General features: G+C 57.1%; 1 protein-coding gene across 2 annotated transcripts; it reads right to left on the bottom strand.

The window, feature by feature from the left end:
• Nucleotides 1-1,003: 1,003 nt before the first annotated feature.
• On the bottom strand, nucleotides 1,004-25,328 carry KCNQ4 (potassium voltage-gated channel subfamily Q member 4). 2 transcript variants are annotated; one of them, XM_069540405.1, is made up of 14 exons: nucleotides 25,305-25,328; nucleotides 24,521-24,647; nucleotides 24,137-24,312; nucleotides 23,369-23,494; nucleotides 22,857-22,967; nucleotides 22,570-22,665; nucleotides 19,482-19,570; nucleotides 17,565-17,726; nucleotides 10,555-10,775; nucleotides 8,723-8,822; nucleotides 6,397-6,528; nucleotides 3,750-3,879; nucleotides 2,983-3,174; nucleotides 1,004-1,198 (listed from the first exon to the last, which is right to left on the bottom strand). In XM_069540405.1, the coding sequence occupies exons 2-14, from the start codon at nucleotides 24,636-24,638 to the stop codon at nucleotides 1,130-1,132; spliced, it is 1,722 nt and encodes a 573-aa protein (XP_069396506.1). In that variant the 5' UTR covers nucleotides 24,639-24,647; nucleotides 25,305-25,328; the 3' UTR covers nucleotides 1,004-1,129. The 2 variants fall into 2 exon arrangements, with proteins under 2 accessions (XP_069396506.1, XP_059860037.1); XM_060004054.1 differs by having other exon boundaries at nucleotides 10,555-10,772.
• Nucleotides 25,329-27,830: the final 2,502 nt, after the last annotated feature.

Here is a 27,830-nt window from a genome sequence, read left to right as displayed (position 1 = left end):
CAAAGGGGTGGGCGGTGCGAGTTATGAAGCTACTGTCTTTTCGTTCCAGATTCAGCCTTCTGTAATCTGCTCTGTGAAGCTGGAGCTGGGACTCTGCAAACCACATCAGCTTTGTCAGCTAGTTTTGACAACTAGGGACACTGGGGAAACACTGGAAGGCAGAAGGAGTGGAGATTTTCCTTCTTTGCTTACTAACCTCATCGGCAACAGCCTGGTAGCCACAGCCGCTCCCAGCCCTCAGCTACTTTTCTGTACTCCCAGACAAGCTTCACTGTGTCCCCTAGGAGGTACTAGCATCAGCCAGACAGCACCCCCTCTCCAGACCTCTGAGCCCTAGCACTTTAGGGTTCCCCCAATCAAGCCTGTAGGTTCTGTTAGTCCCAACCTCTTCCCTGTACTCCTGCCTTAGGAGTGGGAGCTGCTTCCTGCAGTGGTTCTGTTTGTTCTTACCGTCTACCTACATCAGTGTAACCCATTCCCTATAGTAAAGCCTTTGTGTTGAAAAACCTAGTGTAGTTTCTGTTTTTCTGACTGGACCCTGGCTGATGCAAACTATTAGAAAAGTGGTACTCACTTTTCACTGGGGCACTAAACCAAAAGAAAGTAAATTTGGAAGTGCCGGAGGTCATCTTGAGAGGTCAGCCTGCCTAAGAGGAGAGCTGAGACAGAAGAGAGATCCCTGACACATTTAAGCACCTAGATCTAGCTGTGCATGAAGCCAAATCTATCCCCCGGACTTTTTAGTTATCTGGGCCAATAAATTTCTCCCTCCCTCCCCTTCCTTCCTTCCTTCCTTCCTTCCTTCCACTTAAGGCATATCGTGTTTCATTTCTGTTGTTTACAACCAAAAGAGTCCTGACTAATCCAAATCTCCTCGTCCTCCTGTGCAGCGTTGGTGGTACAGTGGTGAGCATAGCTGCCTTCCAAATCTCCTCATCCCCACCCCCAGACCAGATGCCCCACTCCACAGGCACTGAACAACCAAGACCAACCACCTCCTGCTGAAAACTTTAATGAAATCAATAAGTTAATAAGTTAACAAAGTGAGGTACTTGCATATCCGAGAACCGGGTTGGTGGGGAACCTTGATCGTGGAAGCAGGAAGGGCTTCTTCCCAAGTCTCCTTTGGTCATAGGGTAATCCCATTCTCCTGCCCCTCTCCACAGCTCTGTCTCTCAGGGGGCGGAGGTGTGGCTCTCTGGGGACAGTGCAGTGCAGGTGAGGTGAGCCAGGATAGGCTCCATCCAGGGCATGACGGTCACATGCAGAGGGCACGTGGGGGCAGTGGCTGGGCACCATGGGGCTGAGCAAGATCCAACCCCAGCCCTGGTGCTGGTGCATGCAGGTCCCCAGTCATGAGATGCAGGCAGCTGGGCCTGAACCCCTTACTCCCTGCCCCACAAAGGGTCACCATTGGTCCACTACCCATCACCCTCCTGCCACCTGCACTGGCTTTGCAGAAGAGGGACAAAGGGGTAGGGATACCAAAGAGGTGCTGGGGGCCTGGAGCGGATGGGGGCTTATGCGGTATGGGGGCTGCCAACTGAAGTGAAAAGTGGAGTATGGAAGGAGGGGAAACAGTGCATGTGAGCGCCATATGCAGTTGGTGCCTGACAAATGGTACTCACTAGATGCCTTATAATTCTCTCTGGGAGTGAGTTAGAGTAACTAGGAAGAGGGCAAGCCTAGATGGAAGTGGGCCTGATAACCACCCTGCGGAAGGGCCTGTGGTCTTTCCAGTGCTGTCCAGGCCCCAGAGGCCTAGGCCTGAGTTGTGCTGTGGGGACGCTAAGGAGGGCCCTCGGGGGCAGGCAGAGGCAGCAGTTAGGGCTCCTGGACCTGTGCGGAGCAGATCTTCTTGAGAAAGGGGAGCTGGTAAAGTTCTGGAGACCTGGAGTCACGTCAGAGCTCCCTCTCCTGCCTGGATGTAGTTGGTAGGAGTGGACATTGCCCTGCAAGGCCAGTCCACTGGCCTCAGCTACAGAGGCCCAGGAAAGGCTGAGTGGCTCTGTGCTCAAGTCTCCAAGTGTGGGTGACTGTGTGTGTCAGCGCGAGTGTGAGAGACTTCCTGCATGTCTGGGGAAACTGTAGGGACATGTTTGTGTGATGGTGGGAGCATTGTCTATGGGAGGTTGGGGGGAGAACACAGAACCTTGTGTTGTCAAAGGTGTCTAGGGCCAGAGGGGAGTGAACATTGGCAGGAAGAGGGAGCCCCTGGGAGGGGACACCTGCAAATGGGAAGAAAGGCCCAGACACTGCCCTTTGGGAGGCAAGGGAGAAAGAGGCCCCATGCTGGGAGGTGAGCAGTTGATAAGCCAAAGAACAGGGATGGGGGTCATAGCCAAGCAGCCTGAGACCAGCTACTGCTGGGGGCCCATCTCCCAGTGGGGGAGGGGCAGAGGGACCCCATGGGGGTCCCCAAAGTTGCATATTTAACATAGTTTGCATATATGGTGCCCACCTGCCTTGCGGCAGGGTCCTGTGCTTGTGGGTACCTGTATGGGCACCGTGGGCCCACCCCCAAGTGGGGCGGGGACTTGGCCGGAAGGCTTCCCTGCTCTGTCCAAAGGGCAGGCCAAAGACCTCACCTTGCATAGCTGGAAGCTGACTCAGGGCTCAGGGCCCCAGCGCCCCACTCCCACTCCCGGAGCAGTGCCCCTGCCCGGCGGGCCGTGTCGGGCCTTGATGGAACAGGCAGGGCACTGGGGGGTCCCAGAGGCCGCGGGATAGCCGCCGCTGCTGCCCTCCGTACGGCCTGGCATCTCACGCTCCTGAGGTGGGGCGGGTCGCTGGCACCCACATCGGGTATCTCGCCCACCCAGGCAGCTCAATACTGCGTGTGGCCTCTCTCCCCACGAGGGAGCGAGTTCAAGTAAGAGAGGAGTCCGGAGGCCTCAGAGGGCGGGTCCGAGTGCCAGGCCGAGGGCCTGGCCGTGTGCTACCCCGCCCCTGAGAAGCCCCTCAGTCCATGTTGGTGCTGACCGAGCGGGAGGTGCTGAGAGTCTGTGCGGAGACGGAGATGTCCTCGTGGTCCACAGGGCTTTGGTAGTCGGAGGTGATGTCGGGGTCGAAGAGCGGCACTTGCACGGTGCCCAGGCTGGCCGAGGTGCCAGAGCGCAGGCAGCGCGAGTAGAAGCCCAACAGCAGGTCCAGCTTGTGCTCGATGGACTGCACCTGGGGGCGGGGCGCGGCTGGAAGCGTGGCCTGGCCGGGACTGGAGGCGGGACTTGGGGGCGGGACGCGGCTGGGAGGCGGGGCTTTCCCGGGGAGGGTCACGTCTGGGAGACGCGGCTCCTCCGGGAGGGGGGCGCGACAGGAAAGGCGGAGCTTGGCCGGAGGGCGGAACGAAGCTGGGAACCTGGGGTTTATTCCCCGCCCCGCCCCCCACGAACGAAATTTAGTTGTGATTGGTTGGGATAGTCCGGGTGATCGACAGAGACAAGTGAGGAGGGGGTCAAATGAAGCAGGTGGGACTTCGACGGGCTTATCTGAGACGCTAGCAACCTAGGGCGGGGCTTGGCTGGAGAGGGTGGGTTTATCGGGGTCGTTTAGCAGGAGTGGGCGGGCCTCCTGGGAGGCGGGGCTTATCTGTGGGGCGGGGTCGGTCGGGCAGGGGATGCCTGCCCCGCGGGTGCTCTGGGCTGCTCTGAGAAACGCACCCTCCCTTTGGGCTTGACCCGGGGGCCTTCCAGAGCTTCTCGGTCGACGACTAGCTCCACCACACCAGCGAAACTCCCTCCGACACTCACCTGCTTCTCCACCTTGACCACGCGTCCCATCATACTGATTTCATCCACCGCCTCCGTGTCGGAGGGCCCTTTGTCGCCCTTCTCCCGGGACTTCCGGTCCCCGGGGCCCCGGCCGACAATCTGGTCCACCCTGTGGGGAAAGGGAACTGTCAAAGGGCCCAGGCACTCGCCACAACTCTCTCCTACAAGAATTTGAGTTTGCCTGCTGAAAGGGGAGAGAGACATCCTGCAAGGTGGGAGCAGGCAATCTGAGGGCGGGGCCAGTTTGATCTGCCAAATGGAGGCCGAGTTAAACGGAGGTACCCGGCCGCTGCTTTGAGGGTTTTCCAAACAGGAGAGCAAAGGCACCACACGCAAGCATGACAAGTAAAACAGCTGCCTGATGGGAGGACAGGCAGGCAACGGTGGACTGGGTAGAGGGAGAGACAAAAGTGGGAATGTGAGTTATAAGGAGGACAAGGCTGGAACTGGATGCACGTTATTTTTCTACTCCTCTATATAGCAAAATTCTTGAAAGCGTTATCTCTACCCTCTATCTTCAGTTTCTCTCCGCCCTTCCTCTCCAAAACCTCCCCAATCAGGCTTTCATTCCCACCATTTCACCAAAACTACTGTTGTCAAGTTCCCAAATGACCTCCACGTTGTTAAATTTGATTCTCATTATACTTGACCTATTAGCAGTGCTCAGCACATCTGATCACCCCTTCTTCCTGCATGTTCTTCATCTGGACTCCCAAACATCAGCCTCGCCCAGTTCTCCTCCTACCTCACTCACTGCTCCTACCTCACTCACTGCTCCTTCTCAGTCCCCTTTTCTGGTTCCTCCTTTATCTCCACAATCTCTAAACATTGCAGGACCCAAGGCTCATTCCTGGGACTTCTTTATTTCTATTTATGCTCACTCGCTAACTGATGTCTTCAGTTCCAGATTTTCAATTCCTCTATACACTGTTGACACCAAATCTGCATCTCCAGCCTACACCTCTCCTCCCAACTCCACACTCCGCTGCCAGATCAACACTGCATTTAGATGTCTGATGGACATCACAAACCCAACATGCCCCAACTCTCCTGAGCAAAACTTGCTCCACTAGGGCTTCCCTGGTGGCACAGTGGTTGAGAGTCCGCCTGCTGATGCAGGGGAAACGGGTTCATGCCCCGGTCTGGGAAGATCCCACATGCCGCGGAGCGGCTGGGCCCGTGAGCCATGGCTGTTGAGTCTGCGCGTCCGGAGCCTGTGCTCCGCAACGGGAGAGGCCACAACAGTGAGAGGCCCGTGTACCGCAAAGAAAAAAAAAAAAAAAAAACTTGCTCCACTCATTGACCTCCCGCATGCCAATAAACAGCAACTTTTTTCCTCTTGCTCAAGCCAAAACCTTAGCTTTATCCTTGATTCTCTCCCTCTCTCTCTCTTTTTTTCTCTTACACCCCTTCCAAAAACCCTGTCTGCTCTACCTTCAAAATATATCGAGAATATGACCATTTCTCCCCACCTCAACTGCTGCCACCTGGTCCAAGTCCCCAGCATCTCTTGCCTGGATGTCTGAAGTAGCTCCCTCACTGGTCTCCCTGCTTCCATCCTAGCCCCTTATAGGCCATTCTCAACACAGCATCCAGGGTGATCCTTTTAAAATATACCTCAGATTTCATCAGTCCTTTGCTCAAGGCCCTCCAATGCTTGCATCTTACTCTGATGAACGCCAACATCTTTGCAGTGGCCTACAGGGCTTTATATAGTCTAAGTGCCATTAGCTTTCTAACCTCATCTCCTGCTTCCCTCATGCCAGGACAGGCACACTGGCCTGCTTGCTGTTCCTAAATCATCACCCCAGGCACCTGCCCATCTCAAACCCTTTGCACCTGCTGTTCCCTCTGGAAACTATTTAAACAACAACCATGGGACTGTTTGCCTCACCTTCAATTTTTTTTTTCTCAAATGTCACCTTCTCGCCTATTTAAAAATCACAAATCCCAACACCCTAACCCTTATTTTTCTCCTTAGCCTTTATCATCATCTGACATATTCTAGTTTCACTTACTATCATCTGTTCTCCTTCAACTGGCATGAAAGCTCCATGAGGGAGGGGCCATTTGCTTTCTACCGTATCCCCACTGTCTGGTAAGTAACAAATAAATACCCAGTAACTATTTCTTGAGAGAACAAATGAATGGGCAGTGAGAATGCAAGCCACAAGAGGAAAAGGGCGAGTTGTAGGTGATTGGGGTCTTGACGTGAGAATCTACCTATACGCTGGGTGGAGAGAAGAGGTGCTGGAGGATTCCAGAGGCAAGAGGTGAGCAGCGTTGAGGACAATTTGCCTATTCCCTTAGGAGATGGGAAGTCACTGATTATCTTAAGCCTGTTACTTCAGGACGAGAAAACAGTCATCTAAAGACGTTCCCGAGGCAAGCAGGTCAGTAGGTTCGCAGGGAGGACCTGCGGCTTGGCGTTTCTTCAGGTTCAACAACAGGTGCGGGCTCTGGCTGCAGAGCGCTGCAGGCCAGAAACTCCAGCTCCCGCAGAGGGCCCTAGGGGGCGCTCGGGGCTCCGTTCGGGAGCCGGCAGAGAGGCTCCAGCGGACCTCGTGCGGGGGTTGGTGCCGCGGCCGCCCTGCCCCCCTCCCCCTTCGGAGGCCGGCTCACCCACCGGCCCTGCAGACTCTTGATCCGGCCCAGCATGTCCAGGTGCCCTGCTGAGTACTGCTCGATGACGTCCTTCACGTCGTATGGTCGTAGCGTCTCCTTGAATTTCCTTTTGGCTACCAGGAACTTCAGGATCCTGTCGGGGGAGGGAGTCTCAGAGGACAGGGATTCTTTTCCAGCCCCCACTCCGTCCTTTGCTACTTTGTCCAGCACGAGGGCAGCTCCTGCTTGGGCCACCGCAAACAGCCACTGCTGGGTGTCCAGCCTGCCTACATACCCGCCGCGCTCCTGCCCCGGCCCCCTAAGTTTGTTTGGTATTCTTTAATGTGCCTGTATCTTCAGTCAGCTGGGAGGGCAGGGACTGGGCCTGGTTTCTCTCTGCTGGGTGGAACACAAGGTAGGCATCTGTGAACACTGTTGCTGATGACAGTTTAGGGAAAGACATTTTTGCATATGCCTGTTAGCACTGCTGTGCTGGACCCCGGGCACCCAAAAGGGCATCAGATCCAATCCCTGGCCTCAGGAACACTGGTCTGGGGTGGGAGACGGAGAGGACACAGACAATTATGGGGTGACAAGGGTCATGTCAAGGAATGGAGAAAGAAGACTGGGGACCATGAGCAGGGAGAGCTTGGGTGGGGAGGTCAGGGGACAAGTCTTAAGCGTGATACTTTGCAGTCCCAGGGCAAGAGGTGGGGAATGAAGGGAGGCTTTCTGGACACAGACAGGCAAGGAGATGTGTGAGTGAGAGTCAGTTCAGAGTAGCTGGAACAGGATGTGAAGGAAAAGGGTTAATCCCTGGGAGGCAGGGGAGGTGTGTGTATGTGTGGTGGGGCCGAGGGGGGTACTCTGAAGAGCTCTGAATCCCCGGCAGCGACTGGGCCCTGGGAGGTTGGGGCAGTGGGGACGGCCGTGTGGCTTCCTCTGCTTCAGCATAACCATCCTCTGCAGGCCTGTGTGGAGGATGCCCCGGACGGGCAGAGTCCCGGGTGGGAAGACCCACTGCAGGGGAAGAGCTGGGAGAGGGCAGTGGGGTGGAGACATAGGACAGCCCTGAGCAGTGCAGGAGAGAGGACCGAAAGGCTTCTGAGTCTGAGTCCAGCATGACTCCCATGGCTTGGGCACCGGGTGGATGGCGGTGGCACTGCCTGACATGGGGACATGGGAGGAGGAACAGGATTGGGGCATGCTGCGTGTGAGGCGTCAAGGAGAGCTGACCTGAGCCAGGGGGCAGCTCGGGCGTTGTGTTCCAGAAGCTGGGCACTTGGAGGGGAGAGACAGGATGTGTAAAAAGCGGGTGGGGAGAGGCCTCAGACTCTCTGGGAGGAGGGTGCCCAGCTGACTCTGATTTAAAAGGGTTAGGCAGGTGCATGAGGCAGGGAGGAGAGGGGGTAAGTCTAGAAGGCCTAGGGGTGAAGCTGGAGCGGCAGTGTGGAGACAGAGGCTAGGCCAGAACTCCATTCCAAGGAGCGTGGGGCCAGATCCCTGGCTGGATGGCTAAAGGGCTCAGGAGACTCTGCCCCCCCTGAATTGTTGAGGGAGACAGCCAGTAAAGCCAGTAGGGCAGGGGCCTTCAAACTTTTTGACCAAGACCCACCATAAGAAATACAGTTTACAGAAGCTAGTATACGCACACACACGCACGCACACACACACACACACACACGCACACACACAACTGAAACAGAAGTTTCATCAACATTTTTATTCTTACTATGAGGGATGCACTCTGATACTTTCTATTCTTTTTTTTTTAATGTTGACCATGGCCCACTAAATTGATTTCACTAAGTTGATTTCAAACTATTGTGACCTGTGGTTTGAAAAATACTGCTCTGGAGGAAGTCCTGGGGAAGACAAACAGGCAGAGGTCAAGACACCCAAGGAGAGACAGTAAGTCTGAGTCACAGAGGCAAGAGGAGGATGAGACTGAGACACAGAGATGGAGCAAAACTGCCTGTAAGACAGAGACCCAGGGAGAAACAGGCAGATGCCGATACCAGCTAGGGAGAGAGAAATAAAGAGAAGAGAGCCTGACATAAAGTAAGAGAGAGGAAGGGGAGAGAAGCAGAGAGGACACCACAGGTGTGAGCAGAGGGACCATGATGGGCAGCGGTGCCCACCGCCCCACCCAGCCAGCCCTCCAGACACGATGAGTCTGCAAAAACCCTGCTGGGAGCCATATGCTGTCTCCCCACCCCACCCGCCTTCCACTGAGGGGACCAGGCAGGCGGCAGCTGGCGTGCTGGATGCTAGGCCAGGCCTGGCCATGAGGGCGGGCCCCAGACGGGGAGCAGCAGTGGGTGGCCCACCTCCAGCCTCAGTCTCACCTGACAGAGCGGATGACCGTCTTCACGGCAGGCATGACATCGTCCACTGTGAGTTCACACTGGTAGCTCTTCTCCTCTGCCACTTCCTCTGAGGGGCCCTCTGAAAAGTCCGGGGCAGGGGGACAGGTGGTGGCAGCAGAAGGGGCCATTCCCAACCCCTACCACCACCCTTAGAGGTACGGAGAGGGAGACAGAGCCTCAGGAAGGGCCCAGAACCTTCCTGGGGGCACAGAGCAGACCAGGTTCCTGCCCCCCTGGCTGTCCTGCCCAGAGTGAAAACCTCGGTTTGCTGCATGCCCGTCTGCCCCGTGTAAACATCTGCCTGGTGGCTGGCACGCAGGAGCTGCTTTAGGGCACATCTGGTCTGGCCCGGGGTAAACTGCACACAGCCCTAGAGGAAGTCCCACCCGTCCCACCACGCAGGCCAGTGAGCGCCAAAGACAAGGGGCTTGAGGCCTCTGCACATAACTGCGCACACAGCCTCATCCTTCAGCCAGGAGCGAATCAAGGGACTGGGTCCCACCCCCCAGCTCTGCTCCTGACGCAGCCTCTGAACCAAGTCATTCTCCCTCCCGCCCCCACGAGAGAAACAGCTTCTCCGAGGCTGGTGCCCTGCGCTGCACAGACAGGTAATGCTATCCTGGCCTCACAGGGGCAGGAGGGGCAGGAGGCCAGGCAGCTTCTTGGCAGGGAAGAGGAGGCCCCGGGCACCAGCCATGCCCAGACTTCCAGCACCTCCCAAAGACTGGTTTGTGGGGTTCTGTAACTTTCCAGGAAAGGGCTGTCTGAGTGGTCAGCCAGCAGCATGCTGGGGGCTGATACAGCACGGACAGAGGCAGCATGGCTGGGTCCCCTCCCTCCGAGGTTCCCGTCCCCAACCTCCATCCTTGTCTACCCCCCCAACTCCTTTTCCCACCCAGGGCCCTGAAGCAGGTCAAAGCTGGGAGAAGTCTTCCAGGGGACTTGGTCCAACCCTCCTGTTTTCCAGAAGAAGACACCGAGGCACAGAAAGGGGCAGTATCCTACCTAGGTCACAGTGCAAGTCAGGAGCAGAGCTCGAACTCAAAAAAGTGACCTCTCTAACCAGTTAAAAGCAACCCCACCAGGTTCACAGCCTCACATCCCCAGGCTGGGCTGGCAAAGAGGGCCAGGGTGGGGAGTGTGGGCCATGGAGCTGGACAGACGTGGCTGGGGATACCAGCTCTACCACTCACTAGCTGAGAGAGCTCAGTCTCCACATCCATAAAATGGGGATAGAGACAGACCCTACTTCCCAGGGTTGTTGAGAGAAGTAAACGAGATAATCCACCCCCCAACAGTCAGGGCTCAGTTCAGCAAGGATGGCTTCCTGCTCCTTCCAGAGCATGTTTGTAATACTTCTAGCTTTTGTTGGGCACTTACTATATTCCAGAACTCTTCTGCTCACCTACTGTGGATAATCTCATTTAATCCTCACAACAATCCTATGAAGTAGATATGCTTCTTGTCCCCATTTTATAGATGTGGAAAATGAGGCCCAGGGAGATTAGGTTACCTGCCCAACATAAGTGACAAAGCCAGGATTCAAACCCAGGCAGCCTGGCTCTAAAGTCTGTGCTCCTAACCACTACCAAATGCCACCTCTACATTCTCCTCTGATTCTCAAACTGTCTGGAGCATCAGCAAAGCAGGTATTATGATGCCCATTTTACAGACCAGAAGACTGGTGCCCAAAGATAGTCAACCTGCTGCAAAGCTGGGGCTAGAACCAAGTTATTCCCACCCCCAGCCCAGACTCTGTGTCCGCCCTGCCACCCTCAGCAGGTCCTGGCCCCAGACCCGCAGGGGCTCACCCTCAGCGGAGGCACGGGGTTTGAGTCTCAGGGAGGCCCGGAAGCGGGTGCGGTCGTTGAAGCTCCAGCTCTTCTGCACCTTGGTGGGGCTGCTGGCCTCCCCCTCCTGCTCACTGCTCGGGGAAGTGGGCATCGGTGGAGGTGCTAGGTGCTGCTTGGAGGGGCCTGTCCGTCGCTGGGAGCTGCCCATGCGGATGCGGTCTTTGATACCCATCCGCCTGCTGGCACAGCAGGTCGGGTGGGGGAGAGAGCCAAGTTAGCCGGAGCTGGGGGCCAGTGCGAGTGGGGACACTGCTGACCTAGGGCTTGGGGGCAGGTACTGGGGCTGATTCTCCACCAAGGGGAGACTTCCTGGGATGGGACAAGGGTGTGGTGAGGGAGGCCCTGACTCCTATGAGAAGCTGATCCAGGGTCAGTCTGAACAGCTCCCCTCCCCACTCCGACCTCCCACCCCTTGTTGCCCAGACAGATAAGGGGTGCACAGGAGACAGATGTCAGAGTGGAAAGAGTGACAGAAACCCAAGAAGGGAGTCAGAGACAGACAGGGGGACTGGGGAGCTGGGCCTGGCCCAGGCAGGTGGGTGGGTGGAGGTGGTGACCCCTCTGGGGACAGACAGGCTGCTGAGGGATGGAGAAGCTCACCTGGCCACGCACACTGAGTTAGGCCCCCAGCTCCTCCCTGTACACAGGGGCGGGCTGCGTGGAGTTGAGGGCACGTGCATGTGTAGGGTGTGTGCTTGCATGCACACAGGTGCCAGTGTGTATACCTACGTCGGCATGTGTATACACGTGTCAATTTATATTTTCCTCCTTTGCCCACCGCTGGAGCTATCTGACCCCACACTGGTCAGGTCAGGGCTTTAGGACATGGTACAGTTGTACAGGCAGTGCACTGCAAAATTCCAAAGTCTCCATCACTCAGACTTCAGTGAGAATGGTGCCCCTGGAGGTGTGCAGTGCACTGGCCTGCTGGGGCTCTTGGCCCAGCATGGGCCCACAAGTATGCCCAGGCCATGCCTGGTGCCCCTCCTCCCAGTGAAGGTCTATAACCTGTTCTTCTGTGGTCTCCCCTGCCTGAGCCCTGCCCACCCAGACTGACGTCCTGCTTATGTGACCCCCCCAGCCTCCTGAGTCTGCAGTTCAACGGCATCTACATCTCCGTGTACGTGTGAACATACGTGTGTATCTGTGTGTGTACTCAGACTTCCCTTCCCGCACCCGAACTCCTCACCCATTCCCCAAATCTTGGAGGAAGACAGGTGAGGGGAGGCCTCAGGTTCCCCGCGACAGGCCCTGCTTAACCAATACCTGGTAGAGTAACTCTGTGTCCAAGAGGTTCAAGGACCACGTTGTCGCTGTCTGAATAGGACCTATGCAAACATCCCCATCCCATGGCCTGTGGTGTCACCACTGCCTCCCTGCTGTGGCTTGCCACTTGAAGGGCCCCCTTCAGACACGTCTGGGGCCCTTCCACCCCAGACGTCCAGGGCCCTGGCTCAGGAGAGCACCAGCCAGTCTGGGAGGAATTCTGAGATGGGCCCGGGGCTGGGGGAGGACACTGTGTCACCTGGTCTCTGGGACTTTCAGATCCAGGGTTGAGGAGAGGACAGACTCTGGTTTCAGGGCAGAGTGGGAGCTATGGTCCTCCATGCCCAGGGCATGGGGGACAGAGTATAGAGCCGAGGTGCTGAGGTGCGGGAGACTTCGAAACCAGGGGCACCTTCAGCAGGTGCCTTCAGGAAGGCAACTGGGATGTAGGGCCATCCTTAGGGGTAGGAACCTCTGCCCGGAGGGGAGAGGTTACAGGTCAAGGATGCGAGCCCTGACGATATGAGGACAGGGCGGCCCCTGCAATCCAGCATGCTGTTTGCTGGCCCAGGACCCCCTCAGCACATCCCAAAGATTCCAACCAAAGTTTGAGGTTGGCTCTCCCAAACTTTCCTCCGCCGAGCTGTTACTTCAGGCTCTCTTCATGCTGGCAAGCACCCCCCAACCCCGTCCGTGCAGCCCCTCCTTCTGTCCTCCACTCTTCCAAGGGGCAGAGGAAGAGAGGGGGGCGGAGAAGGCCCTGACACTCAGCCAAGGGCCCAGAACTCTGGACCTCTGTGACCGGCACATCACTCCAATGGTGTTCTGGGGGAAGGGGGTGAGCTCCCTGTCACGGGAAGTGTGCAAGACTGAGTTTGCACTCAGCAGGACGGATAAAGGAAGGGGGTGGGGGCTTGCCCTAGAGGTCTTGAAAGGTCCCTCTCCAGCTCTGATCTGTGATGGTTGAAGGAGCTTCCGGCGTGGTTTGTGGGGTTCTGTAACCTTCCAGCCAGCCAGAGACCCTGGACTCCTCTTCAAGGAAACAAGGCACTGTTTTCCCAGGGGCGGCCCTGGATTCCAGCTCCTTGGGCAGCGCCCAGAAAACGGCTCACGTCAGCCTCTTTGAAGCCTAAAAGCTCAAAGAAAATGGAAAGAAACCTGGCACACAGTGGACATCGAAAGAGCTCCTTCCCTCCCTGGCTCCTCAGAACACACAAGGTCCACTCTGACTGCCTGAGCCTTTTCAGCTCTCAGCCACTTCAGGTGGCGGGCTCCAGTGTTACCTCCCCTATTTTACAGATATGGAAGGGGGTGACTCGGCTTCCAGGTCATAGAGCTCCTCTGGATGGAACGAGGCCTGGAACCCAGTTTTCTGTGACCGCAGAGACTATGTTCTTTCCCTGGGGCAAGCCGCCAGGATAGGGTGTCGGGCAGTGATGCTCAGGTGGGGGCTGTTTTGCTCACCAGGGGACATTTGGCTGGAGACATTTTTTGTCGTCACTCTGGGGGGTGCTCCTAGCATCCAGGTAGAGGCCAGGAACGCAGCTAAACATGCTGAACAATGCATGTGACAGCCCCCAACAATAAAGAATTTTCTGACCCAAGACATCAATGGCGCCAGTGAGAAACTGATTGCAGCGTCTGTTGGTGTCTGGGGGATAGATGTGTGGGCTTGACTGGGGCTTCCCCGTGCGAGAGGGTAAGCTCGGGGCACTGGCTGCCCTCTGACTGCTCTGCTGGACCCAACCCCTGTGCTCACTCCCACAGGGATTTCTTTAAGGACTCCATCTGCCTGCCGAAGGCCAAGCTCAGCGGTGGAGGCGTGGCGGGAGGCAGCCTACCCCTACTGGTGCTGCATACAGCCCCTCTCTTCAGGACTGGGAAACAGCACATGGCTGGCCTCGCCCTTCCTGCCCACCACACCCACACATCCCAAGGAATCTTGCAAAGGGGCAGATCTGACCCAGAGACTCCTTGGTTTTATCCTCCAGCATGTGCCCCTGTCCTACAGCCACGGTTTCCAAGCTCACATCATAACATACCAAACTGCATGAGGCCGAGATTTATATAGCACTTCCTCTGAGCCAGGCACAGTCTGAACGGAAGCAGACCCTACGATCGTCCGCATTTTACATGGGAGAAAATGGAGGCACAGAGGGCTTATGCCCGAGGTCCCCTAGCCAGGCTCAGATCCAGGACCCATGTTTCTAAGAAACACTGCTTCTTGGTAGAGCAGCCAGGAGCTCCGCACCCATCTCCTCCTCATGGGTCCCCTGATCCACAAGGCTCCTGATGCACTTTGGGAAACCCAGGACTCTGTAAGCCCAAGCTGCCAGGCAGTGCCAACAGTATAAAGCTCACACGGGGCCCTTGGCTTCTTCGTGACCCAGCCTCGGCTCCCAACCTCCACGCTGGGCTGCCTGTTCTTTGCCAAAGCCGCGCTCTCTCTCACCCCCTCCCCTTGGTGCGCGTCGCTTCCTTGGCCTGGAAGGCCCTCCCTCACACCCACTCCTTTGGGGGCCTTCTCCGGGTGAAATGCCTGACCCAAGCTCCACAGGCCCCCTGCTTCTGCCTTCAGTTGTGCTCATCACACCGAAGAGCAGTTACTCTTTGCAACTCTCTAGGCACAATGCTTTATTCATCATTGTGTTCCTAGTGCAGGGCCTGGCACAGGGCAGGTACCAAGGGATGTAGTGGCTAAAGGAGGCAGCTAAAGAACTGGGCTCTGGAGTTAGCGAAGGAGGTGCCAATCCCAGCTCCTTCAGGCGCCTGCTAGGATCTAGGTGGTCAGCGGGGAGCCAGGAAGCTAAAGGCCCGGCAAAGGTCAGAGTGGGAAGGACCCTCAGAGAGCCTCTAGTGCAATCTGCCCATTCCATAGATGGGAAACTGAGGTCCAGAGAAGGGAAGCAATTCGGCCAAGATCACGCAGGGGCGTCAGCGGCAGAGCCAGAACTCATCCCAAGGCTCCTGTACGTGTCCCTCCTGGCAGACTGGGCACCAGACCTGGCAGACTGGGCACCAGGCCCTGGAAGACTGGGCACCAGACCTGGCAGAGGCATCCCCAGGAAGGCGAGGGGCTCATCAGGGCCCCAAGGCAGATGGCAGGCGGCAGGCACATGCACCTTGTCTCTGGCCCATCCTGTCCGCCTCTCCAGCCCCAGAACTGGGTGGGGCAAGGAGGAACGGCAACAGGAGAAGGCGAGGGGGTACCTCGGTCTCCAGCTGGCGTGGATCCGAAAGAAACTCCGTTTATTACTAAACATCTGGCTGGAAAGTTGAGAACAAGACACAAACAGAGGTTAGTGGGAAGGAGGCAGGTGGGCAGAGCATGGGGAGCTGCCAGGATGGGGCTGGCCTCCCGTGGCTGGTGGGAGAGAAGGACCCCCCAGCTCAAATCATCCTCCAGCCCACGTGCCCAGAATGCAGAGGTTCTCCAGCTTTGCATAAGGATCTCATGGGGAGCACGTTAAATATGCAGAATTCTGTGCCTCTTCTCCAGAGATGCTCATTCCGTGGGCTTGGGGAGAGGTCCAGTATCTCTGCATTTTGAACAAATGTCCCATGGGATGCAGACGCAGGGAGTCAGTGGACCATGCTTTGAGAACCACTGTCTTAGCACCTCATCACAAAACCCATAGAGAGAGGTGCTGGCCCTGCAATGCCACCCCTCAGGAAGTCCTGCTCCGTGTAGCCCTGGGAACGTGCTCAGCCTGGATCCACCCAAAAGCACCACTAAAGGTGTGGCCAACCAGGGGTGTGTGTGTGTTGGGGAAGGGGGTCCTGTCTTGGGCACCCACCCCACAGGGCCCAGAGAGCCAAGATTAAGGATATGGCCATTTGGCCTGAGGCTGGTGCCTGATCTCCTAGAAATCCCAGCTCAGCCCCTGGCGTCCCTGGGAAGAAGGGACACTCCAGCACCAGCACCATAAGCCCCAGCCACACAGACACTGCAGGGCAGACAGACACAGGCCGGAAGTTAGTGATGGCCGAGCTCTCGGCAGTCATCTGTTCCTAGGCCTCGGGGGGCCAGAGACCCAGAGCAGCTGCGGGGGGTGGTACCAGTACTGGAGTCCAGGATAATCTCCATTTTCAGTGTCTTCCTACTCAGGCAGAGTGAGACGAGAGCGAACTGAAGCTACAGAGAGCCCTGGCGCAGGCCGTGGGCCGTGGTGCTCAAATGCCAAAACTTCTGAGTTTCTACCTGTCAGCTGTGGTTGGCTGGGTGTGGGGATAACACTGTAGGACATTCAGATAGTGACAAAGGATACAAGTGGGGCTGCACCGTGGACCCTCTTCCAGTGAACTCCCAGCCTACCCTGGCCAATCACGCTTCCCTTCCTCCCAGAGACCTGGAGGGGCTCTCCCTCTCTACCCACTTCCTGTTCAGCCCCTGGCCAGAAGTGCCCTCACTGAGACCGGAAAAGGAATTCTGCTCCCAGCATCCTCTGCACCAGAACCCCCTCCTCCCTGTTCCCCAGGCCCTTTTAGCCCAGAAACCCAGAGCCCCTGATCAGCCTAAAAACTGCTGATTTTCTGCCCAGAACCCAGAGGCTCAGAGTAGCTTGATGACTTTCTCAAGGACACGCGGCACCAGGCGGCGGAGGCTTTCAGGGCACCTCCACCTTCCGATCCCCGAGTGGCTCACCTCTTCTCCCCTCCCTTGTTCTGGGCCTGGGACTCAGAATCACACCTGAGGCTCAAGGACCAGATGTCCACCTGGCTGATTCAGGGATGACATGTAAAGATGAGACAAAACAAAGAGATGGGTAGGCAACGGGGTGATTGTGGTGGCGGGGGATTGAATCCTTGACCTCAAAACTACACCTCTACGGGAGAAGCTGCTTTCCCATATTGTGAGTTAGTGGGCCTCCCTTACCCAAATATGCCTGAAATTCCACTATTTATGAACATTTACGTGAGGGTAAGCATTGTTCTTTCTTTGTTCTTCTTTCAAGATGCAAAAGCTCCAGGAGAGGCAGGTCAAGGGGAAAGAGACTGTTGGGACAGCAAAATGTCCCTCTGTAAGGAAGAAAGACATTGTGGGAGAATCCCAGGAGGACCCTCTGGGATTAGCAAAGCTGTGGACAAGGCTTGCACACGACAAGAGCATTAGTCATTGGTTGAGTTTACATAGGCCCTACAGCAGTTCTTAGTCACAGAGCTCTCTTTCCAGGTGGCATCTCGTTCCCGAGAGGCGAGTTCAGCGTCAAGCCCCTTCTAGAGGAACATGCTGGGGGAGGGGGGGGTTCCTGCCCTCACACCCCAGTATGGTGTCCACGATTACCTGAGCTGTAAGCACCTGTGGCCAGCGGCCTCCTCCTCTCTCCAGCTTCCCGGGAGGGATGGGAGTGCAGGGATGGAAGAGTGAGGGGGATGTGGAAACAGAGAAAGAAAGAGGACAATGGAATGAATGGAGGAGGTGATGGGAAAGGATGGTGTGGACATCTCCCCCACTCAGACCCTTGGAACCCAAGGTGACAAAACGATGAGTCCACTCTGGCCTCTCCAGAGAGACCCTCGTTCTGTACCTGTCTGACCCTCTGATGACAACTGGTCCAGGCCTCATGACAAGGCCTGGGAGTCCCCAGCACAGGCCCAGACACCCACATAGTGGCTGGAGGCAGGTCTGAGAGAGGATGAGACAAAGAATGGAAGAGGAGGAGGAGAAGCAAGAGGAGGTGGCAGCCCCGGGGGGCCCCTACCTTTCCCCAGGGCAGAAGTAGGTGCTGCCCGGCCGGTGGCAGGTGGCAACGGGCGGGTAACGGGAGGGCGCTCCGTCGGGTACTGGCGCCCGCCGCACCTCCAGGGGCCGTAGGCCCCCGTTGCGGGCCCGTTGCACGTGCTCAAACAAGAGGGCCAGCTCTCTGCAGGACAGGGCACCGTCAGCAGCAGGCAGGGCCTTGGCACCACCCCCTCACCCAAGGGCACTGAGCTCCTGACAGATCTTGCCAGGCCCTGCCTCTCTGGAGGTGCTCGGCAAACACCCCAGGCCCGCGTGGGCAGGGGTGGGGGTGGGAGACTAGCCTTCCCCCCTCTCTCTCTATACTCAGCTCCTGGGAAACCCTCAAGGGTGCCAAGTATGACAGTGCAGGGTGGGCGCCACTCGAGGGCGCCCTCCCAAGGGGGCAGGTGGGAGCGCAAATCCACCTCACTCTGTTCAGCGAGCCGAGCTCCTGGACGTGGAGCTGTGCCCACCCGGAGGCCAGCGGCAGCCCTGAAATCCTCGCCCTCCAGATGCGACTGGATTTTAGGGGGAAACTGAGGCTGAGGAGGGAGCCTTGATAGTGCAGCCCAGCTTCCTCCTCCTGCAGCATTCACTCTTGCCACCGGGCTCTTGGAGACCAGATTGAGGGCTCAGCTTCTTAACTCTCAGGCTTTCTTGTTTCTATAACAAACTTTCTTGTTTCTATAACCCAAGAAGGATATCTCCTCTCTTTGTCCTCTTTGTCTATTGTATGCATGAGGAAACTGAGGTCCAGGGAAAAGGAGGACCAGTGGACCCAGAATTTCCAAACCAAGCTCTGTTCCTCTTTCCAGAGGACCCAAGACCACCTTCCCAAATCTTTCCTCCCCATCACACACATCATATTTCTAACAAACCAGCCCCTGCCCCACTCCCCAAGGCCTGGCCTTGAGTCCTTAGGACTGATTCTAGAAAGGATGACTCCTTCTAATCTAACCGGCATCCCTGTCTCTAAGGTGGGAGCTTGCCTCTGCCAGGTGGAGAGATGGGGGGAACCAGTGTGATTCTGGGAGCCCCTCCTTCCCAGCCCCTTCTCTCCTGCTCCTCCCCTGGAAGGCCACTGGGGCTGAGAGGGAGCGGGGATGGGGGCAGCCAGGTGTAGGGGTGAGTGGGGTCACGCAACAGCTGCTCTTGGAGAACTAATGAGGCAAAAAAGGCACCGGCAAAAACGCTGAGCGCAGCAGCCTGGCCCCGCCTTGCTCACTGCCCGCCTGCCCACGGGACTGAGCCGCTCTCCAAGGTCTTCATTCCTGCCTCAGGGCCTGGCCAGGCACCTGGCCACACGAACCTTGGTGATGCTATTAATGATCCCCTGTGCGGAGCCACCCCCGTGCAGTCTTACCCCAGCCTGGGCCAGTGGGGCGAACCCACTTCTGGGCCCTAAGGCTGCTGCCTGGGACAGTAAAATCAGTTACGCATGGGGGTGCTGGGGTGGGTGCTTGTACCCAACGTGGCACACACGTTCTTGCCCACGCCACGCTGTCTCTACCCAGCTGCAATACGCCAGGCTGGCGAGCACTAACACTGCCCCCAACTCAGACCGCGGGGAGTGAGCTGCCTGGGCCACTGCCCTGAGTGGCAACAACTCTGGGTGAGCATGTGGCCTGCTAACACCCCAGGACCCAGGGCTCAGCCAGCAGGGCAGGGTTCCACCCCATGCCCTGTGTCCAGCGTCACCGCATTCCCTGGCATAGCAGAGTGGGAGAGAGGACGTTCCAGGCTCTGGGTGACATAAGATCTACAGGGCCAGCCCCAGATGCTCCCATGGGAGCTGTCACCCCTTTGCCCCCCCACCAGGGTTGAGTCCCAGCCATTTGTCCCCAAGGGGCATTACTACCAGCCACCCACCTCCCCTTCCCCCTGCAGTAGGACCTACTTGAAGGACGGGAGGATGCTGTCATAGTAGTACCAAGTGGCTGTCAGGTAGGCCCGGCTCGTGTCGGTGGAGTACAGGCGCCATGCAGCCTGGTGGTGTGGAAGAAACGGGAAGGAGGTGGTGGGGGACAAGGCATCAGAGAGGCAGGCCTCTCAGCCCCCCACCAACCCTCTGCCCCCAAAAGAACCCAGTCCTCAGGCCAGTTGAAGGGTACTCAGAGCCAGAGGCCAGTTCCAACTCCATAGCCACCAGCAGGGCTAGAAGGAGGCCTGGAGAGAAAAGACTGCCCCAAGGTGACGCACAGTCAGCATCAGAGCCAGAGGCCTTGGAGCGTGGGAGTTAAGAGCTGCGGTTTTGTCATCAGGTAGAAGTGGGTTTCCAATCCCAGCTTTGCCACCTACTCATGTGGGCAAATTAAGTAAATGTGCAGAGCCTCAGGTTCCTCATCTGTGAAACGGACATAATACTACTTACCTAACAGAGTGTTGTGAGGACTAAATGGGCAAATGTATATTAAATGCCAAGCGCAGTGCATGGCACATAGCAGGCACTTAATACCTGGTTCCCCCCCTTTTTTTAAACATCTTTATTGGAGTATAATTGCTTCACAATGGTGTGTTAGTTTCTGCTTTATAACAAAGTGACCAAGTTCCAGTTTCTGCTTTATAACAAAGTGACCAAGTTCCCCCTTTAAACACTCCTGTTATCCTGTTACCACAGCTGATAAATATCTATTCATTGTGTATTTGATTAACGTCTTTCTCTCTCCTTAGACTGTAAGCTGTGTCTTGGTCAGCACTGTATCCTCTGGCACCTGATGGGTGCACTGCAAGTGTCTGGGGAATGAACACTGACTGAATAAACCATTGTTACTAATAATAACCCCACCCCCTCCTTCCCAGCTGCCTGTCACTGCCCATGGGATTGACGAGGGGAGGAAACAGCATCACCTACCAACCCCTCAGCACCCATGAAGTTGCAGGGTTTCCTCTGCGGCAGGAGGGATGACGATCAGACAAGAGGAAGGACAGTCCCTCTCCCCCCAGGTAAAGAGAAGAGCCAGGTAGGGACTGTGAGTGGGGTAATCAGTGAGGGCAAGAAGGCTTGGGAGGTGCTGGGCAGGAGGAAGCAGAACTGGTCCCTTCTTCGGGTGCCTCTTGTCCTTAAGGGACGGCCCACTGCTGACCTCACTGGCCAGGCACCCTCCCAAGACAGGAATATTTTTACTTCCTGCTTGCCTAGGCCCCTTGGGCTGGGGAGCAGCTGCCAGAGCTGTCTCATTAATTATGGGCACCACAATACCAGCTGTCTCTCGGCCTGGCCAGTGCCAGCCGCCTGCCCCTACAATGCCCCTCGGAAGGCCAGCTCCCAGGGAACAGCAGCCATTGTGCCCCAAGGGATGCTAAGAAGGAAAGGTTGGGCTGGTGGCCGGAGATAGTAGAGATGGGAGGGGGGTTCCACCCTGGGGAGGAAAGATAAGGGGGGCCTTGAGTCAGACCTGGGCTGGGGGGTCAGAGCATGGCCAGCTGGGGAGCAGGCCGAGGCAGGCTGTGCATAGGTGCCCTGAACTATTTCTCGCCGAGGTTCCTCTTGCACAAGGCTGAGTCACGGAGTCACAAAAAAATCAGAGTCTTGCCTCAGCCCGTGCCCTGTCGGAATGCCTCAGACAGTGGGGGAAACTGAGCCCACACACTCCTGCTTTTTTCCCACCCGTCTGGCTGTTCCTCCTCTGCCTCCTTGGCTGGCTCAACTCTGACCACCCAGCCACGAAGTGCTGAGGTTCCTTAAAGCCCAGCTCTGGACCATCTTCTCTTCTCCTTCTGTCCTCTCCCCACTGGGCAAGCACTTCATTACCATCCGCACACAAGGCCCAGCACATTCCTCACCTCGGCTGCACACCAGTACATCAGTGACCTCCTCAACATCCCCCCTCGGGGGCTCAGAGGCCCCTCAGACTCTGCGTGCCCCAGCCAAACTCACACTCTTCATGCCCCCAAGTCTGGTCCCCCTCCAGTGAGGAAGGTCATCCACCATCCAGTCAGGCAAGCCAGTCACCCTGCCATCTCCCTCTCCCTCACTCCTGATGTCACCAATTTCACCTCCTAAATACGCAGCATCTGCCTATTTCCTTCCATCTCATCTGTTGCTACCCTAGTCCAAGTCACCCGCCTTGGACTCACCCAGACTGTTCCCAGAGCCTCTTATCTGCTCCCTCCACACACGCAGGTCACCCTCCAATCCACTCACCACCTTTCAGAACACATATCTGATCATGTCACCCCTTCCTCCTGCCCCGTACCTGTTAATGGATCCTCATTGTTCTTAGGAAACTGTTAAATTCCTCTCTCTGGCCCTCAGGTCTAGGCCTCGCCCACTTATCCAAACCCTTCCACTTGAGCTTTCTGTTCCCGTCTCAACTAGCTTCCTTCCTGTTCATCAAACACACCCTGCTCCCTTTCACCACGGGACCGTTGCACACGCTGTTCCCTTACCTCGAAGGCTTCCCCCTTCACCTCTTCACCTAGTTAACTCCTACCCATCCTCCAGCTCTCTGCTCAAGTGTCAGTTTCCCAGTGTAGTCATCCCTGAGTTCCCCTTTAAGGTCAGATCAGGCCAGGTCCCCTGTAAAATGCTCTTCAGAGAACCATTTCTTTCTTTCAACGTGTTTCTCTCGGTTTGTAGCTACAACATTCACTTGTGGGAGTGCTTGCGGGGTAAATTAAGGTGCCGGGAGTAGAACAGGCTTACTGATGACTGCACAGCTGATGGGTGGCAGGACTGGGTTTCCACTAGGGACCTAGGGCCTCTTGTCCAGTCTCCACTCCACTTCAGGCCATGTAGAGTTGGGGTTGCAGTGGGTCAGTGGGACAGCTCTGGCTAGCCCTGAACTGGGCATGTGGTGCAGGGAGAAATTTCTGAAAATCTTAGCCAGCGTCCTAGCTCTGTCCCTGACTTGGCATGTGACCCCAGAAAAGTCACATCTCTCTGAGCTTCAAAGTGGAGTCATAGTTGTGAAGCTGGGACACGAGGGTCATCATACAGAGCTGACACACCAATTCAGTTCAGGGGCTTCCTGGGCGTCCTGTACCTGGATGAGGTTGGCTGCTGGCATCCTCCGCTTCTCAAAGTGCTTCTGCCTGTGCTGCTCCTGCACCTTCAGGGCAAAGCCGGAGCCAAGGATGCCCTAGGAGGATAGGCATGGTTCGCGGAATATGGTGATGGTGGGGACAACAAAAGGCAGCAAAGGTGCCCCCACCTCTGCCCATCTGAGGTGCCCACCACCACTCATGCAAATGCTGGACGGGGCTTAAGCAGGATCTGTCCCCAGGACGCCCCCGCCCAGGGCTGGGCCATCCGAAGTGGAGGGGGACTCACGGCAGGCAAGGCAAAGAAGGAGACGCCTAGTAAGGCGAAGCCAGCAGCCAGGACCCTGCCCAGCCACGTGTGTGGTGTCTTGTCACCATAGCCAATGGTCGTCAGTGTAATCTGGGAACGCAAACAGGTTACCTGCAGGGCTGGTTACGGGGGCCACCCACAGGAGCTTGTTGGGTCCCAGGCAGGTGGGAGCCTGATCACAAGGGAGGGGGCCTCCATGGTTGCCCACAGGTACTGGTCACAAGGACTTGTCAAGGGGGCTGGTTAGAGGCATAAGTGGATTCTCCGCCTCCCCCGTGCTGGTGGAGGAGAGGGGTACAGGTCACAAGGACTTGATGTAGGGAACTAGATGGGGTCACATGCTGGTCCACTGGAGGACTAACACAGAGGCTGGTCACGAAGGTCCCAGCCTTAGTCGAGAGGACAGGGACAGGCCCCTAGGTCGGGGTCACGACGATCAGGCCGGGGAGGGTCCCAGGGAGAAGGGCGGCCCTGCACAGACCCTCACGCACCGTCCCCCACCACAGCGAGTCGGCGTAGGAGGAGAAGTCGGAGTTGGCGTCCTTCTCAGCCAGATAGACCAGGAAGGAGGCGAAGATGAGCACCAGAAACCCGATGTACCAGGCGGTGATCAGCTCCTGTGGGGTCAGCAAGGGATGAGACCATACACCTGGCACAGGTGGGGAGGTGGACGGCTCCCAGAATGGCCTATGGGAGGCGTTCTGAAAGGGGATAAGAGTACCCACCTCTCGGAAGTCCCTGGAGGTGGCTCTGCCTGCCTTTCTTTCTCAGCAACTCCCTTCAAGGAGACCCTGCCCCGCCTTCAAGGAAGAGCGAGGCCCTCACAAAACCTCAGAGCACGCCCCGGCCCTGCCCTTGACCCTCCAGGTTCCACGCTCAGACCTCCGCCCACAAGCCCATCTTGCACCGCCCCCCAAGCCCCACTTTCAGGCTTCCATCCCGCCCCACATCCTGTCCCGCCCCAGCCCCACCCTCAGACCCCGCTCCAGCTCCCCACTTCCCTGTAAGCGTAGACCCCCAAACCCGGAAGCTTCCAATTGAGACTCTCAAGCCCTGCCCTTCAGGCCCCGCCTCCTGGCCTGGTTCTGACCTCCCCTCCAGACCCCGCCCTTGCCCCGCCCCCCGAGGTAGCCCCTGTGGCCTCGCCCGCGCTGGGTCCCTGGTCTCCCCTACCACGGCCCCGCCTCCGCTCGGCCCCGCCCCTCCAGCTGCCGCACCAGCTCCGCCCCGGACGCGCCCCCGGAAACGCCCGGCCTCACCTTGCTGTGAGCGAGAACCACCGAGCCCAGCAGCTTCCAGGTGCCGCCGCGGCGGTCCATGCGCACCATGCGCAGGATCTGCAGGAAGCGCATGCTGCGCAACGCAGACGTGGCAAAGATGTTGCCCTGCGTGCCGGCGGCGATGACGGCCACCGAGGCCACGAACACGATGAAGTCTGCAGGGGCGGAGAGCGGGCGAGGTCATGGCCAGCGCCGGGGAGCCAACCTACCCTGTGCCTGGACCCGAGGTTGGGGGTTCCTGGGGCCGAGGGGGCGATTGGGAAGGTCTGTTGAGTCTGTGTCAGCAGCCAGGGTCCTGGGGTCAGGGTGTTAACCCTGGGGCTTGGGGGTCAAGAGTCAGGCGGGGCTGGGTAGGCCCATTACCGATGACACAGAAGGGTTTTCTGGCAAAGCGGAAACGGCCCTGCCATCCTCGGTAGCGGCAGCAGCATCCCGCGGACCAGATGCGGATGATGTACTCCAGACCAAACACCACGATCATCACGAATTCCTGTGGGACCAGGGGCCTGAGTTCTGGTCCCCACTCTTCAGGACCGGGGTCTAGGTCACACGGCACCCACCCAGCCCGGAGTCCCTGGGTTAGGGGTACTAGGATTTCCTCAGACCACCTCTCCTGGAGGTTCTTACACCTGGATGGACCTGAGGAGGATTCCAGAAGGAAGTGGCTTCTTCCATGTCTTCCAAAGAGACTGAAAGCCCAAATCTATCCTCCCTTGCTGTCCCCATGAGCTGTCTGGGTTTTTCTTCTCCTCATCCCACCCTCCCCCTCCCAGCCATCCCAGCCTCTGTAACCCTGACCAGGTGACATAAGAGGTGGTTGGTTGTCTGTCACTGTGACCCTCCAAGGTGCTTCCCGTTAGGGGGAAAACCCCCATCACACCAGGGGTGGTGTTAGCAGTTTTGATCCTGAGAAGGAGTGGCTCTCCTCTGGGCCCATCATAAGCCCTGGCATAGAGGCGGGAGCTCTCCCAACACCTGCTATAAAGCAAGGGATGAAGCCCAGAGAGGGGCAGCCACCAGGTCAGAGAACACAGCACAGCAAGCCACTCTCTGAGCCATGGTATGAGAAGCCTCACTCCACCTTCACCCTCAGACCAGAGGTGCCACCCCGACACAGCCTCCCTCAGACCCAGACTCCGGCACTCACCAAGATAAGGAGACACTCGTTGGCAATTTCCTGGTGCTCCGGGATAGTGGACAGCACGGACAGCACCAGGCAGCTGAAGACCAGCAAAAATCTGCAATAGCAGCATGAAGGAGAGGGTTAGACTGCTGGATGGACAGGGCAGCCAAGGAGCCTCTGGCAGGGGGCTGCAGAGTCAGAGGAGAAGGAGGAGGAGGGAAGCTTCATTTGGGAAGAATAATCTGGAAAGCAGACTAAGAATCAGAGTTCCCTGGAGCTGTGGCTTGGTGCTGGACACCAAAGGGAGAAGCCCCCGAGCTCCAGGAGGCTGCTGAGCTCACAGACACCTTACAGCCCTCTCAGTTGCCCTTGAGGCAGCTGCCGCTCACAGAGGTGGTCACTGAGCTGTGGGTGGTAGGTCTGTCTGGGCTGGCCGAGGGAGGGACCCAGGAATCCCCCCTTCCCTATGAATTCCAAGATGGCAGAAGCATGGTTTCACCTGCAGAATGAGGACAATTGCCTCTGCCTTCGTGAGTTCTCATGGAATTAAATACTGAGACAGCTAGGGAAGGAAAGGGGATTGGGGAAGACAGATAGGGAGGGAACATGCAGAGGGGGAGAGGGTGTGGGAGGGCAATCAGGCAGCAGGGAGCCATGCCATCGAGGCCTGGAACTTCCCGGAGGGCAGTGGAAAGCTACTGAGTGGCTCAGAACCAGATGGTTAGAAATAATCCAACTCATCTGACACTCCCCTCAACCCTAATTGCACACATGAGGAAACTGAGGCCCAGAGGAGGAAAGGGATTCACCCAAGGTCACCCAGGATGTCCAGGACAGGGGTGAGATTAGAGCCAGGGTTTCCAACTCCCCAGTGGATGGGAAGAGGGGAAAGGGCGTGAGGAGAGAAGCTGCTGGACTCAGGGAGAATGTGAATATGTGAGGGAAGACAGGATGTGGGGCACAGGCTGCAGATGCGGCAAAAGGGAACGATGCTGGCCTCCCGGAAGCACTCCTCCTTTTGATGGGGGTGTTGCTCCTGGAAGAGACTCCAGAGGGCATGGGCTTCTCCGGAAACGCACAGACCTACAGCCTCTCCAAAGTGTTCCCAGAGTGTCCCCACCTGGGACTGCTGACACTGCATTCTGCCTGAAACGACTCACCACTGGAGCCTGATGAGATGCTGTTCACGCTCCCCTCGCCCCAGCGCTCCTGCTGGGATGCCCCCATCCCACTGTTCCCTCAGAACGCCCCTCCCAGTGCTCGCCTCCCAAGTCACTGTCTATGGCGCTTTATTTGCGTTCACATTTCATCGCGGCAGGGGCATGGGCTCCGAGTCAGAGAGACCCGGGTTCAAATTCCGGCCCTGCTGTGTGTGTGACCCTGGAAAAGTCACCTATCTTCTCTGAGCCAGTCTCGGCATCCGTAAAGTGGGGGCTGACGGGGAGATGGGGTGGGACATGGGAAGGGCGTGGCTCCACCCTGGCCCACTTACACCTCCCTGGACAGGGCTCCCAGCCTGCGTGGAGGGCAGGTATAGGGCTGCAGCCCAGCACATGCCCCGGGGCGGGGGGGGGGGGGGACGTAGGTGGTAAATGTCAGTAAAAGGTTTTGGTTGAATGAGTGAGGAAGAGGAGGCCTCCTGTGCCAGTTCCAGGCAGGAGCTGAGTCAGCAAAGACGTAAGGCACAGGGAGAGGTTGGGGAGAACACCAGCTCCTCATGTTCAATAATTAACCACAGCAAACGCAGCGAACCCAGTGCCGCATCCACCGGGAATGGGGACCACCACCGACACAGGGCTCAGGGGCGGAAGGGTACTCCTGAGGCTATTCCATCCAGCCCCCTCCTCTGGGAGGCCTGCAGCCAAATTCTGATGGGCCTTCACCCCAGCCCTGGACAGAAATCCTTTAATCCCACTGCTCAGCTGACCTCAGAACCTCAGGCAAATGGGTCACGTTTGGGGCTTCCTGCTGAGTGTTTAAAGATTTTTTTCTCCTCACCACTATTCTTTCCATGTCGATAGGTACACATCTCTAAAATGTCCACTTCACAATAGGTTACGTGAAAAAAGCAGATTATGAAACCTTAAAGCAATGTGATTCCAACTTTTAAAATATAGATTTTTAGTGTACACATACCAAGGGTCAGCAGGGCTGATCTCTGGGTGGCAAAATTAAGAATGATTTGGCGTTTGTTTTGCTTTTTGCTTATCTTCATTTCTTAGTTTTTTGGGGTTTTTTTCGGTACGCGGGCCTCTCACTGTTGTGGCCTCTCCCGTTGCAGAGCACAGGCTCCGGATGCGCAGGCTCAGCGGCCATGGCTCACGGGCCCAGCCGCTCCACGGCATGTGGGATCTTCCCGGACCAGGGCACGAACCCGTGTCCCCTGCATGGGCAGGCGGACTCCCAACCACTGCGCCACCAGGGAAGCTCATTTCTTAGTACTTTTAAAGAATAAACATGTGCTGCTTGGGTAACAACAAACTAACATCAATTTTAAAATGCATTTCCTTAAAAATACAAACGGGGGGGAAAAACCTTTAAATTCTGTCC

Source organism: Delphinus delphis, chromosome 1 (genome assembly GCF_949987515.2).
Source record: "Delphinus delphis chromosome 1, mDelDel1.2, whole genome shotgun sequence".
NCBI lineage: Eukaryota > Metazoa > Chordata > Mammalia > Artiodactyla > Delphinidae > Delphinus > Delphinus delphis.
Note: the sequence above shows the minus strand (reverse complement) of the source record. Positions and strands in the feature narration are given on the sequence as shown.

Coding starts and splice junctions, on each gene's coding strand:
- KCNQ4 (XM_069540405.1), bottom strand. CDS start 24,638: ATGATCGTGGTGTTTGGTCTGGAGTACATCATCCGCATCTGGTCCGCG. Junction 8,823..10,554: donor ACCCCGTGCCTCCGCTGAGG/GTGAGCCCCTGC, acceptor CGGACTTTTCAG/AGGGCCCCTCAGAGGAAGTG. Junction 6,529..8,722: donor ACGGTCATCCGCTCTGTCAG/GTGAGACTGAGG, acceptor CTCCCCCGACAG/GATCCTGAAGTTCCTGGTAG.